A 14682-nucleotide genomic window follows, 5' to 3' on the forward strand; every position below is an offset into this window, starting at 1 on the left:
GGGGATCAAATTAGACTTGATTGTTTCCTCTACCATCCCCTTCCTCCATATTCATAAATTTTTCATGTAGTCAGATGTATTAATAGTTCCCTAAGTCCCACTGGTGTGGTGTAGGATAAGCACTGGACTAACATCCACAGAGTTGGCAGCTCAAACCCACCAGCCACTCTTGGGAAACCATATACAGGGTCGCTATGAGTCAGAACTTAGTCGGCGGCACTTCACAACAACTAAGTAACAACAGACCCTGCTGACACTGAGTTTGTTTCACCCTGCCCCATAGGGTTCCCCAGACTTTGAATCTTTGTGGACACAGGTGGCTTCACCTTCTTCCCTCAGAGTAGCTAGTGGCTTAGAACTGCTGACCTTATAGGTAGCAACCCATTGCACCCCAGGGCTCCAACTATCTCCCTGCAGGTCTTGGTTCAGAAGTTAGGAAGGTCTTCTAAGAGCGCTGCAGTTTCCCCTTTCACATTCGGCCTTGGAACCCAGGCTGCACTGTCATATATGGTGTGAGGGAGGGATCCAATTCCACTTTGCTTTCATGTGGATGCCCAGTTGTCCCCGCACCATTTAATGCCAAGCTCATCCCTCCCTCCTTCCCTAATCTGCAGTGTTGCCTCTGCCTTGCACGATAGTTCCTGGTGGTTTCTGGGATTCTTATTCTGTTTTATTGGTCAATTTCCCTGTCACAGTACCAGATAACTTTTGTCGCTCTAACTTAAATGACTTGATGGCATTTAACAACAACAAAACTTAATCATACCTTTTAGTAGCACTGGTCGGCAGGTTCTTCAACCCTGTTCTTCTTCAAGGGTTTTTCTATTAGTTCAGCAAGTTTACAAAGGATGAAAAAGCCATATTTAGATGTTCATTTACAGAGAAATAGCTTTCTTTATGATGGAAAAAAAAAAAGTCTTTGTAGTAGGAAGGAGCTTCAAAAACTAGAAGGAAAATCAGAATTGAAAGGTACTGATTTTTTCCAAGAACTTTCTGAAGAACCCTTGTACAGCAAAACGTGTGCCATCGCCACCGCTTTTATAGATACAGTTCTGGGCCATGAACTGCGTTCTCCCTGTTGAGCTACTATTGACACTACCAAACTCCTGAAGTACTGGCTTCCCACCGGCCCCTGTTGTCGTGGTTGTGAAGTACCCTTGCATCAGTTCAGACTCATAACAACCCCATAAAGAGGTTTCCAAGGAGCAGCTGCTGGGTTTGAACCACCAGCTTGTGATTAGCAGTCCAGTGAGTTTCCTACAGCGCGTCACTAGGACTCCGCACCTGCCCCCAGTAACTACTGATAAACCTGGTCTCGCTGCGTTTGCCTGTTCTGCGGAGTTCATGTAAGTGGGATGATATAATATTTCACCTTTTGTGATGGACTTATTTCACTTAGTATACTGTGTTCCGGGGCTCATCTGTGTCGTTGTTGTTGTTAAGTTCTGTCAAGTCGGTTCCAACCCATAGCGACCCTGTATAGAGCAGCTGGTGAGCCTGAACCGTCGACCTTGCAGTTCAAATGGCTTTGCAGTCTGATGCATTAGCTCACAGCACCACACCAAGACTTCTGTGTCGTAGCATGTACTGTAATGTCACTGCTTTATATAACGTCCTATTCCATTGTGTGGATGGACCATATTTTGGTTATTCATTACACTGTTGATGGACACTTGGGTTGTTACCATTTAGGGTGAATAGTGCAGCAGTAAACATTGGTATACAAGGAGCTGTTTGGTCCCTGCTCTCAAGTCTTCCTCAAGCCTTGAGTATGTACTTACAGAGTTCTGGTGTGGCGCTATTGGATAAGCACTGGGTTGCTAACCACTAGGTTGGTGGTTCAAACCCACCAGCTGCATCTAGGAAGCGCTATACAGGATTGCTCTGAATTGGAACCCACTCGATGCCACTAACAACCACAGGTTAGTGTTGCCCTGGTGTGGCACTGTTGAATAAGCACTGGATTGCTAACCTCAAACCTACCAGTTGCTCCTCAGAAACCCTATACAGGGTCACTATGAGTTGGAGCTGACTCGATGGCACTTAACAACAACAACAAGTATAAACCTACAAATAGAACTGCAGAGTCAGAGAGCAGTTCTGTGGCGCTGTAGGGTCATCACTGGACTGCGAACCACAGGGTCAGCAGTTCAAACCCACCAGCAGCTCCTCGGAAACCCTATACAGGGTTGCTATGAGTCGGAACCAACTCAGTGGCACCTAACAGCAATACCAATAGTAGTTCTGTGTTTAACTTTTTGATGAATCACCAAACTCTTTTTCACAGAAACTGCACCATTTTCCATCCCCACCAGTGAATAAGGGTTCCACTGTCTCCATAGCCTCACCAACACATGTGCTCCACTTTCCTGATGATAGCCATCCTAGTTGGAAAGAAGTAGAATCTCCATTTGGTTTTTTTTTTTTGGTTTTTTTTTGTTTTTTTTTTTATAATTAAATGTTTTTATTTTGCATTGAGTGAAAGTTTACAGGGCACATCATCAGCTTCACATTCAACCATTCATATAGCTTGTTTCATTACATTGATTATTATCCCCACTATATATCATCAGTTTACAGTGTTTCTCTCTATCCTCTTTAGCTTTTTTTTTGGATGGGGGGGGACTTGGCTTATTGGAATTTACAGTCTCGGCTTTTAGGGGAGGTTTTTACATTTGTCTGTGGATATCCAGGGCTCACGTATGAGATTACTAACAAGCATTACTGAATAATCAGATGAGGGACAGTTTGCTATGTCTACTAGGTGGCTAGAGTCTGATCCTCAGAGCCTATGGTTTGGACGGTCAACAACGCTTGGGCCCACAGGGGCTTGGCCTCCTGACCGGGTCTGTGCTGTCTGCATCTGAGTCCTCCTTTTTTATTGATTGTTTAAGGGACGCTGCCTGTCTTAGGTGGTCAGTACGAATTCCTCAGTCTTACCAGTCATTGAGACTCATTGCAGCATGGCAATGTCTCTGTCCCAAGTAGCCGAGGTTCCACTTGATCCTTACCCGTCTCTGGCCACACGTCCAGCATAAACAGCCGCCATCCGAGGAAGGCAGGGAGGGAGGAGATCAGCTGGGGACCCCATGCGCCCGACGTTGCCGGCCCCCACCTTGCTTGAGGTGACCAAGCAGGATCACTATGTTGAGGTTCAATCCGGTTCCTAGGGGATCTTATTCTCTAGCATGGGTAGCAAATGGGTAGCCACGCAGTGTTCACTTTGAGAATTACTTATATCATAAAATTGAGCGTGTAGCTGATGAATATCCCCAGACAAGTGTATATTGTTCCACAACCTCCTAAAATGCTGTTGGATTAAGTTCCAATTAATTTCTGGGTTACTGAAAGATAACGCAAATCTACTTATACCTTGAGTAACCTTAGCTGGGAGTGTAGTCTGGATTTATTGGGTCTTATTTCCCTTAAGCGGTCTTCCTTTCTCTAAAGCATTTAGCCTGTTTTGTGAGCCTTTGTCTATTTACTCTCAGATCATATGAGCGAGACTAATGTCCCTAGACATTTGAATTACACGATGGGCAGGGCAAAAAAAAGGTAACAATTTCTGTTTGCGCAGTGATTCTTGACCTGAGAGCAAAGGCACATGGCACGTTTGAGGGCTAGGCACTGCATTGCTTTGCCTAGCTTCTGAAAACTTTAACAGGGGATAAAGCCTATGATGGTTGATGGTCCATTTGGTTTTGATTTGCATTTTCCTAATGACGGATGGAGAGTCCTACTGTGGTGTTATAGGATAAGCACAGTTGGTGGTTCCAACCCACCAGCAGTTCCTAGGAAACTCTATACGGGGTCACCCTTGAGTCGGAGCTGACTCGACGGCACTTAGCAACAGCAACAATGACTAATGGGGACCAGGGAGTCCTAGTATGACACTGTAGGATAAGCAATGGACTTCTGACTTCAAGGTTGGCAGTTCAAACCCACCATCTTGTACTCAGAAACCTTACCCAGGGTTCTACTATGAGTCACAGCTAACTCAACAGCACTTAACAACAATAAGTAATGCCCCGGAAGAAGTACAGCCATAATGTTCCTTAGAAGCCAAGATGACAAGACTTCGTCTCTCATACTTCAGCTGTGTCGTCCTGGAGAAGGACATCATGGTTGGTAAAGTGGAGGGTCAGAGAAACGAGGAAGACCCCCTACGAGATGGCCTGACACAGTGGCAGCAGCAGTGGGCTCAAACGTGCTGTGGATGTCTCGTCTAAGAATCTATTGTCAAAAGCTAGGCCCCAAAGCCTTGCCCGGTAGCTGTCTTTCTGAGAGTTGATGGTTTTTGTTCTTACATTTAGCGCGTTTGCCCATTTTGAGTTACTTTCTGTGTATGGTGTGAGGTTTAGGTTCCATTTCGTTCTGGGAAAATAGATCTAGCTAGTCTGGCCCCGTTTCTTGGCAGACTAGTCTTTCCCATTGAATGGACTTTGGGGAGGGGGGGATGCATTAATTGCAGACGCAGAGATTTAGTTCTGGACTCTCAATTCTGTTCCATTGGTCTTTCTATTTTTACTAGCAGTAGAAGACAGTTTGGACTACTGCGGCTGTATAGAGCATCTTGGAATTGGGACATGCAAGTCCTCCTACTTGGTTCTTTTTCAAGATTGCTTTGTCTATTTGGATCCCTTGTAATTCCATATGAATTTAAAAAGGTAGAAAAACTGTTGATTACCATGAGGATGACATTTAGTATGACATTTAAGTCTTATATTTACAACAGTCTAGTTTAAATTCAGAAGTCCTGGTGTGGCACCATAGGATAAGCACTGGACTGCTAACCACAAGGTCAGAGGTTCAAACCTAGCAGCCACTTCTCAGAAATCCTACACAGGTCACACTGAGTTAGAACGACATGATGGCACCTAACAACAACAATTTACGTTCAAGTCGTTAACTTCAGTCATGGGCACCAACTATCCCTGTGATGATCTTCCCCTTAGATGTTGCTGTTAACGTGTGTTAGGTCTTTATACATGATGTGCCCAATAAACATAAAGGAAGCATTTTAGGTGACTCCTTTTTCTTTCCCAATCCTGTAGTACATAATTCTTTCTGCTCCCGTAAAGATTTACAGCCTCAGAACCCTGTACCGGGTCGCTATGAGTCAGAACCGACTACATGCACACCACCACCAGTACTTAATTACAGACTTACAAGCCAAACACTCCATAAACACGGCCCTTCCGTTTGCCCGGGAGACCACCTTTGTCAGAGAGCGTTCTTTTCTGTTTCCTCCCCCGTGTACGTCTGCGTCTGTCTCGCTGTCTCTTCTCTCGTATTGTAAGGGAACAGCTAATACCGGACCTCATCCTACATGAACAGATTACATCTGCTGTGACCCAATCTCCAAACACGCATTCCGAGATTCCAGAAAGAAGATGGATTTTGGAGGGGACCCGACCCACCCCAGTGCATACTCTTCAGGTCTCCCTCTAGGAGGACTCCTTGAGCAATTTGGAAACAGTTTAAGGCAGTCCTGAGCACCATGTGTAGTAGCAGTTATAGATCGAGTCTTTGGGCCTCCTCAATGCCTGATAACTCCCTAGATACCCTTAGCATCCCTTGGGGGACATTAAAAGGCCACCATATCAACTGGTCCTAGTGGCTGGACCATAAATTCCCTCAGTTCCCACATGACAAACACATAGTGAGCACCTTGGACTGCAATCTCATTTCCAGTGAATTTGGTTGACCCTTGTTTCAAATTGGGTTTAAATTCATGATTTGGGTCTGGAGAAGACTCCCGGGCCCACACCTGAGTCCACGGGTAACCAGCGATGACCCTTCCAAAGCAGGATACTTGTTTGTGTTTTCTTCTGTCACCTTCTCTACAGGAAGGGCGAAGATGTCTGGAGCTTAGATGTTGTTATGTGCTGTCGAGTCATTTCTGACTTATAGCAACCTTGTCTAGTGTATAGGGTTTCTGAGGAGCTGCTGGTGAGCTTGAACCGCCAACCTTGTGGTTCAAACAGACCTTGCAGTGCTGTGCACTAACCCGCAGCGCCACACCAGGACTCCAATTACTCTCTTAATTACTTCCTTATCTAAGCTCCTGGAGTGCTGCTGTGACTGCAAGATAATGCACTACGCTGAAAGGTCTATTTGAACCACAAGGTCGGCGGATCAAGCTTACCAGCCGCTCCTTGGAAACCCTATACAGGGTTGCCATGAGTCAGAACTGACTCGATGACATTTAACAACAAGAAGAAGAAAGTAAATAAGAGGATGGATGGAGAGAAAAAAGCCTTAAGTGGCTCTGCATACTGATCATTGGAAATCCTGTCATCCTTTTACCGAGCCATTGTATATGTTACTAACTAGCACCTTCTCATTTTGTAGAATTTTATAGAAACAGATAATGAGAACAATGGCATTCTTAGACGACGGGACATCAAGAACGCTCTGTATGGTTTTGATATTCCCCTCACACCCAGAGAATTTGAAAAGCTCTGGACAAGGTAAGTGATCAGCTGAAGATGGGCTCACTGCAGCAAATCCAGTGCACCTCTCTCGTCACTCCTTGGCGGCAAGGTGGGAGGCCGGAAGTGGTTTTCGTTCGTGTCTTGTCTGTCCTGCTTCTTTGCTTCTCAAGGACAGCAGCCTGGTCTTCAGGAACTGGCAGGGCCAGGCTAAACACCCATCACCAGTCCTCCGCTTGCGAGGTTTGCGTTTCCCAGAAACCTTTAGTGGGAGCCAGCACGTCCGCTTTTTGAGAGTACCAAGTCCCTCTTGGAAGACCTCATTCTAATACAGCGGGCTTGGCAGACAGAGCTGCAGTCGCTAGAAGGAAAGCCATTTTCTCCCTGTTGCCCAGAAATGAATATGAGGGTTGCACCCTGCTTTGTAGATAAGTAATTTGCTGGAAGGAAATGACCAAATGACTTTGGGCAACTTGGCATTATTTCCCGAGAGTCTTTTCAATGGAAAATAGCATTGAATGTTGGTTCCATTTTTCAAAATGTATTTTAAGTTAAGCCGTATTTTGAATTAGGCCTCCAGTTAGAATATACCCCTCTCCCAGCAGGGAGATGTCTAAGTTTCCAGTGGCATTTATAGCGTGAGGTATTTGTAAGCTTTAACTCCCTCTTGGAAGCACATCCTTCTTCATTCTGTGTGAGCGACCACTGCAGTCCCCCAAGCTAGCACCGTGGCTGCGCGTCCACTCAGGAGACACGCCTCGGAGACAGGCTCTGCCAGATTTTTAGCTTTTCATCTGTTCAAAGCGGAAGGCTGAAATGTTGGCCGAGTTTAGAATTAAGTGGGCTGTTTGGTGTCTAAATTAGAAAAGCAACTTGAAGTTCTCACTGAAATCTTTATTATTATTATTATTATTAGATCAATTCCATTTTCTCTCCAGTGGGCTAGTGGCTCTGAGTCATCAAAAGTCAGGTGGATATGCCCATCCCTCACCACATAGGCCTTTTGGATGGTTCAGAGATGATTCCAAAGCCCCGTCTTCAGTCTGTCAGGGGACAGAAAGCATTCACACCAAGAGCTAGAGTCGAGTGTTGACCATGTGAAGTGCCAAGTGACGTGATCATTATACGCAGGACTGGGGCCTGGGTCATTGGGGGGGTCAGTATGGTAGAAGTGACGTGGAAGAAAGTGAGTAGAAGAGACTGCCTGAACCCCAGGACAGCCAGTGGGCCATCTATCAGCGCTAGCCTGCGGCTCCCAGGGCCAGAAGGGAGGCGTCAGGTTAGGCCACTTCGCCAGGCCTTGTTTGAGGCCAGTGTGGATCCAGCATTGAACGGTGTAAGCCAAACAAGGCTTGAGGAAGGTGTGTCAGGGATAGTTCAGAGAAGACATTGGATGGGGTGGGGGCCTAGTGGGCAGGACGGGCCTCTGAGCTGAACCCTGGCCTTAGAATGGAGGTGGGAAGTCAGGAGCCCCCAGGTTCCCGGGCCCTCTTCCTGGAGGTGGAAGAGCGCCTGCTTCCGTTCTCCTTGGAGAGAAGCGTGCATGTCACTTAGGCACACTAGAGTAGTTCTCAAAGTATTTTTAAAGAGGAAAGTTGTCAGAAGTCCAAGTTTTGCCTCCTGGTGTACGGCTGGCCTTCATCACAGACAGTGCACTGCAGATGGAGAGAGGCTGAGGTGTGAGCTCAGCAGGCAGACTCAGGCCCTGACTCCTCCTCCCCGCCCACAGCCTCATTCTGCCTCTGTCTGCCTCATTCTCCTGCAAAGCAGGACTCATCACACCTGTTGCCTAGGGTTGCCACGAGGCCTCAACCTCAGACCCAAACCCTGCCATCGGCTCAGTCTGACTCATAGTGACCCTTATGGGAGTAGGAAGCCTCATCTTTCTGGTTTTGAATTGTGACCTTGTGGTTGGCAGTCCAGTGCTTATCCTACAGCGCCACAGAGCCCCTTGTTGTGATGCTTAGGGTTAATGAATATGTTGTCAAGTGCCGTGGAGTAAGTTCCAACCCATACCATCCCTGTATAAGGGTTTTCACCGACCTTGTGGTTCAAACGAACTTGCGGTCCAGTACTTATCCCACAGTACCACACCTGGACTCCTTAATTAATATTGTTGTTAAGTGCCATCGAGTCGACTCCGACCCATAGTGACCCTGTATAGGATTTTGAAGGAGCAGCTGCTGAGCTTGAACTGCCAACCTTGCAGTTCATATGACTTTGAAGTCTGATGCATTAGCTCACAGCACCACACCAGGACTCCTTAGTTAATATAGCTAAGTAATACTGGGATAAGCATTGGTCTGCTAACTAGAAGGTTGACGGTTCCAACCTACCAGCCAATCCTTGGAAACCCTACACAGGGTCGTTGTGAGTCAGAACCGACTTGATGGCACTTCACTAAAAAGTTGATAAGAATATAGGTTGACACGTATGTCACCACTCAGTAAGCATAGCAAGTCCTCTCCTCATCTGTTCATTCGGCACACGTTGCTTGAACACCTGCTTATGCGCATCTTTGCTGGGCTGGGGAGAACACGACGAACAGACAATAATGAGCTTGTCCTCTTAAGATGCTCACGTGGTCTTAGGACGAGGAAACACTTGTTTGTTAATCATTGTAGCGCAGGGGTCCTGGAGGGGGGATGCGTGGCTTGTAAGCTGGGCCCTGGTGTCTGTCTGTCCAAGTGGTAGTATTTGCGCAGGCTCGCTGCCCTGACAAACAGTACCGGCATCTCGGCTGCTCTCCTGTGTCTGTCCTGCGGGGTGGCGGGGTCATGTCTGCTTTTGTGGGGCTGGGCTGGGGACTGTGAGCCATCATCCTTGCAGGAGGATGCACTGGGTCCACTACAGGGGAGTCTGGGAGAGGACATGTGGACGTGTGTGCAGAGAGAGAAAGGAAAGGAAGATGGGGAGTTGGAGGAGTCACATGGCTATCACATGGTGCAGTCAAGACCCAGGAGACTCGGGGCACTGGTCAGTGTTCAGATTTCAAAAGGCCTGTGGTGTCCCTCACAGATCTGGAGGCTGCTGTCCCCTACCCCACCCCCCTTCTAGAGGAGCAGAAGGGGAGGGGGCTTCACAGAGACCTCCTTCCTCCTCCATCAGCTGGACTCTGTCCTCTGTCCACTCCACCAGAAGCAGCCTTTTTGTGGGCAGTGCAGAGGGAGATGTGTGAGGAGGAGCATGGGATTGAGTGAGGACGGCCTCTCAGATAATGCCCCTCCTCAAAAACCTGGCCGATGATGCTCTCGGGCCTGCAGAGTGACCTGTGTGACCCTGTGGGGAGCTGAGTCACCGAGGAGCCATGGCAGCCTGCACTGGAGAAAGATGCCTCTGGCCACAACAGGGGTAGGAACTTTTAAGGGTTGAGCCAGGGTGGAAGGAGGGAGGGACTCAGCCATCCCAGCAGACCTAGCAGGAGGAGGAGCTGTGTCATCTCGGAGAGGGAGGCCGGGATAAGAGAGATGACCGTCTGAAGAACAAACCAATCTGTGTTGGAAGAAGTGCAGCCAGAATGTTCCGTAGAAACCAAGATGGCCAGACTTGGGTCTCTTGTACTGTGGACATGTTGCCAGGAGGGACCAGTCCCTGGAGAGGGGCATCATGCTGGGTAAAGTGGAGCAGTGAAGACTCTCAGCGAGACTGGACCCTCCTGACCACATGTCCACAGTTCATAAGACAACGAACGTCTTGCCAGCCTCACTTCTAAGGAGTCCTTTAGCTGGACTTCTTCCAAGACAGACAGGTTTGCTCTTTCACTCTTCTTCACCAACACCATAACTGAGATACATCGGTTCTTCCTACTGTCTCCTGTAGTCACTATCCAGCTTTCACATGCGGATGAGGTGATTGAAAAGACCCATGGCTTGGGTTAGGTGTACCTTGGCCTTCAAAGTGACATCTTTGCGTGTTAACACTTTTAAGAGTTCTTTTGCAGCAGATTCTCCCGATGCGGAACATCATTTGACTTCTTGCCTACTGTTTCCATGGGTGTTGATCCGGAAAAGCATAAAGTTAAAGAAATGATGGTAACAGTAAAGCAGCCAGAACCCACACGGCAAGGGGACAGACAGTGGTGACCTGTGGGTGTCATTCATCCTGATCTCAGTTTCATGGTATCATTTGGACCGTCCTCACTGCATGCACCCTCCTGGGCTTGATCTTAATCCTGGTGATTGCTCAGCACCCGTTGAAACTCCATGGTCCATTGAAATGGGTGGGTAAGAGAGAGCTGGTGGCTACTGACGGGTTGTCATGGTGCCGAGAAGCCTTCTCCAGTTGCCCTAACAATGAGAAACGTGGTCTAGGACAGGTGGCAGAGGTGCACCCAATGTGCAGGCCACGGGGAGCCAGGAGACAGACAGGACCCGAGTGACTCACCACATCTGCTCAGGATGCTCCTGACATGTCATTGGTTGTGCCGTCAGGAAAGACCACCTAACGTGAATACGCAGAGCAAGTAGGAAAACAGCAGTCTGCTTTTTTGGGAAGAAAAAAACAACAACATAAATTTAGAAAATATGACACAATACAGATGAGAAAAAGATTGCCAACATTATTAAGCACCTACGAAGCACCCTATTTTAGGGTTGTGTATTAGTCAAGACTTGTGGATCTTGACAAACTGTGGTTAGCATTTCAAAGAATGGGTGTCCAGAACACTTAACTGTGCTCATGAGGAACCGGTGCATAGACAGGTAGTTGTGTGAACAGAACAAGGGAACAATGAATGATTTAAAATCAGGAAAGGTATGTGACTGGGTTGTATTCCTCCACCATACTTATTCAACCTGTGTGCTGAGCACATAATTTGAGAAGTTGGATTATATGAAGAAGGACGAGGCATTAGGATTGAAGGAAGACTCATTAACAACCTGTGATATGCAGGTGATAAGACCTTATTTGCTGAAAGTGAAGAGGACTTAAAATGCTGATGAAGATCAAAGACCACAGCCTTCAGTAGGAGTTGTACCTCAATGTAAAGAAAACAAAAGTCCTCACCCACCACTCACTGGACCAATAAACAACATCCATATCAATGGAAAAAGATTGACGTTGTCAGAGACTTCAGTTTGCTCAGATCAGCTATCAGTACTCACGGAAGCAGCAGTCAGGAGATGTTGCAAGGTGGAAGGAGAGGGCTCATGGAAGCTTTGAGATTGGGATCTTTCAGCAGAACTTCTTGGGAGCACGTGCTGACTGGCCTTGGAGAGATAGCGAAGGATAAGGAAGAGGCAGCTGTGTACACGTTCATTCTTTCACTCGCCGGTCATTAGGCAGTGGTGGACCGGAAAGGTCCACTGTACCAGACCCAGTGCTAGATCCCAGCTTCCAGAAGATGCAAGTCCAGTCCTGCCCTCTGTCTCCAGCATGGTTTCCCCCAAGGCCATGTCACCCCGGCTAGACTGCCCCAAGACTAGAACATACCTTCTCTGGTTTCACCCCAGGCTGGGCCTCCCCTTACTGGAACCATTGAGGAAGGTCCCGAATCTGCGTGGGGACTTGGAACACGTGGTGATTGCCGTGATTCCATCTCCCGTGGTCTGAAGAGATGGCACCGAGATGATCCTGTATGTCCAGGAACAGTGTCCACCCTTGCTGCACATCCAGGACCATCTGGGGCCTTCCCCAACCGCTGACTGTGCCCTTAACTCTGGGGATCAGTGGCTTTAGAAGACAGTTGTGATATTTATGTAAGAATCAAGTGTCTACATGGAGCGTAAGAGGCAGCCAGAAGCAAGCATTTGATGTGAGCGTATCCAGACCTTGTGTGCAGTTGAGTTTGGTGTGTCCACTAAGTAGGCAGATGTCACCTGATGATCTCAGATTGGTGTCCGGTGCCATGTGTAAGTGCTAGCTTTATGGGCCCACTGTTTATGTGCACATCTGTTGCAGAACCATTTTAAAATTCAACCTTTATCGGCACGTTGGTTTTATTTTTAATGTCACACAAAGGATTATGTAATGAAGGATGAGGTTGTGTAAGCTGAATTAACTCTCTTATTATTCACGTTCACAACAATATTTGCATTGCAATTGTGCAATCTGGTCTTGGGCTCCTTTGAGATGAGACAAGAATGTGTATGATCTTTATTAATGAAGTAATTAAGAAGTGTGTTTTCATTCAGTTCAAGTGTCGTGTTTAGAGTTTGTGCTTGGTAGTCACTTGGCTGGTAGTTCTTCCTCAGGCAGACTTGCCCCACCCCCGTCTTTGTTGACAAAGATGAAACAGGCTCAAATGCTTCCTTTCTTGGCAACTACGTAAAAGGTTGCAGGTTCAAGTTCACCCACAGTTACCTCATAAGGAAGGCCGGGCAGTCTACTTCCCAAAACATCAGCCGCCGCACACCTATGGAGCGCACACCCAGAGGGGAGTGTGTGGGGGTGCCATGAGTCACCTCAGGGGCACCTGGTGGGGATTTGGGTTGATTTTTTTGTGATTGTTTTTGTTTGTCTCCTTGAGCTTCCCTCGAGTCAGGAAGGTCACACAAGAACTAGAGACGAGCCCGAGTAGAAGGCCGGATGGGTGGAGCTTACCCACAACCCACTCATCCCAGACCCTGTTCTAAGTCCCAGCCCTCACGGGTGCTCCCCCCTGTCAACACGAGGAGTTCACAGGAGGGGAGAAAGGGTTCCCAGAGAGGTTGTCTCCTCCCAGGGCTTGTCGGTCAGTGTGAGATCACTCTTCAGAACCCTGCTCTGAGGAGGGACACTGAGTCGGGAGCTTGCTGCGCAGGGTGTCGTGACTACCCTCCCATGCTACTGCAAGGTCCTGGGGCCGCTGGAGGAGGTCAGGGAATGGAGCCTTTCCCTCTCTGACACAGAGTGGACTACAAGGAGACCCTCCCCCTCAGAAGCCTTCCTGTTGCGTCACCAGCAGTTAGGAGAATCAGCAGCCTGGCCCTTCCTGCTACCGGAAGCCTTCCAGTGGGGACAGCAGCCACACGCCTCCTGTTGCTTGGTGTGCTGATCTGTGTTGGCGTTTCCAAAGCAGAGTGCACTGCATGAAGGCAGGGCGTGGTTACAGGGATGGTTGGAGGTTATGCCAATAACAGACACCTAGAAAGGCCTTCAGGGGTTTCCATCAGTAATAGTAGCAACAACACAGTGTGAGCCATCCATGGATGTTCTTGATCCTCACGTGGTATAAAGAGATAAGGAAGCTGGGCCCTCCGGTGATCCATCACTCAGCTCTCAGCGCTGAGGGCTGATGTTTCTCAGTAAGGGGGATGATACTCCGAGAAGACCAGCCTTACCTTTATCATGCAGTTATTGTCATCTGGTCCCTCGAGTCGGTTCTGAACAAAGCACTGCCTGATCCTGAGCTATCCCCACAATCGCTGCCATGTTTGCGCCCATTGTAGCAGCCACCGTGTCAGGCCTGAGGGGCTTCCTGGTTTTTGCTGACCCTCTACTTTACTTTATAATAGAGTCCCCGGGTCAGACAAGCCGTTAACACACTCAACTGCTAAAGGTTGGCAGGTCATGTGCACCCAAGTCTGGCAGTCTGCTTCCAAGAAAATCCATCCTGTGACACACGGGCTTGCATGACTTGGCGCTGACTCTGCAACAGCATTAAAACCAGGCCGAGATGTTGGATCAGGCAGGTGGTAACCAGATGCCTGCTGTAGGACTGGCCCAGAAGGAAAGGGAACTGTGGGGGTGGGAGATGGAGAGGCCGCTGAATTCCCTAGACTCCTGCTGTGTGTGTGTGGGCAGGGGGAGTGGAGTCCACGGAGCTGGGGAAGGATGGATGATGGAGGGGCACTCCCTGTGTGTTTGTGTGTATGTGTGTGTGTGTGTGTGGGGTATATGTCAGGGAGGTAGAGCCCACAGGGCTGGGGAAGGATGAATGATGGAGGGGCACTCCCGTGTGTGTGTGTGTGTGTGTGTGTGTGTGTGTGTGTCTGGGAGGTGAAGTCCATGGGGCCGGGAAGGATGAATGTTGGAGGGGCACTCCCATGTGTGCGTGTGTTGGAGGGGTGGGGTATATGGCAGGGAGGTGGAGCCCACAGACCAGGGGAAGGATGGATGATGGAGGGGCACTCCCGTGTGTGGGGGGGTGGGAGGGGGTTATGTGTGTGTGTGTGTGGGGGGGTATATGGCAGGGAGGTGGAGCCCACAGACCCAGGGAAGGATGGAGGGTGGTGGAACTTCCTGACAGCTCTCATGAACCGAGGGTCAGAGGAGGATGCACGTCACAGCGGGCACCTACGTGTTCTCCTGAGGGGCCTACAGACCCCCA

At 48.5% G+C, this 14682-nt stretch overlaps 1 protein-coding gene across 1 annotated transcript in view; it reads left to right on the forward strand.

Annotated features, from left to right (window-relative positions):
• EFCAB6 (EF-hand calcium binding domain 6) overlaps positions 1–14682 on the forward strand; it is a 322393-nt gene that overhangs the window by 224053 nt on the left and 83658 nt on the right. Inside the window, 1 exon segment of the mRNA XM_006866905.1 lies at positions 6355–6473. Coding sequence (XP_006866967.1) covers positions 6355–6473 — 119 coding nt within the window.

Source organism: Chrysochloris asiatica, unplaced genomic scaffold (genome assembly GCF_000296735.1).
Source record: "Chrysochloris asiatica unplaced genomic scaffold, ChrAsi1.0 scaffold00097, whole genome shotgun sequence".
Taxonomy (NCBI): domain Eukaryota; kingdom Metazoa; phylum Chordata; class Mammalia; order Afrosoricida; family Chrysochloridae; genus Chrysochloris; species Chrysochloris asiatica.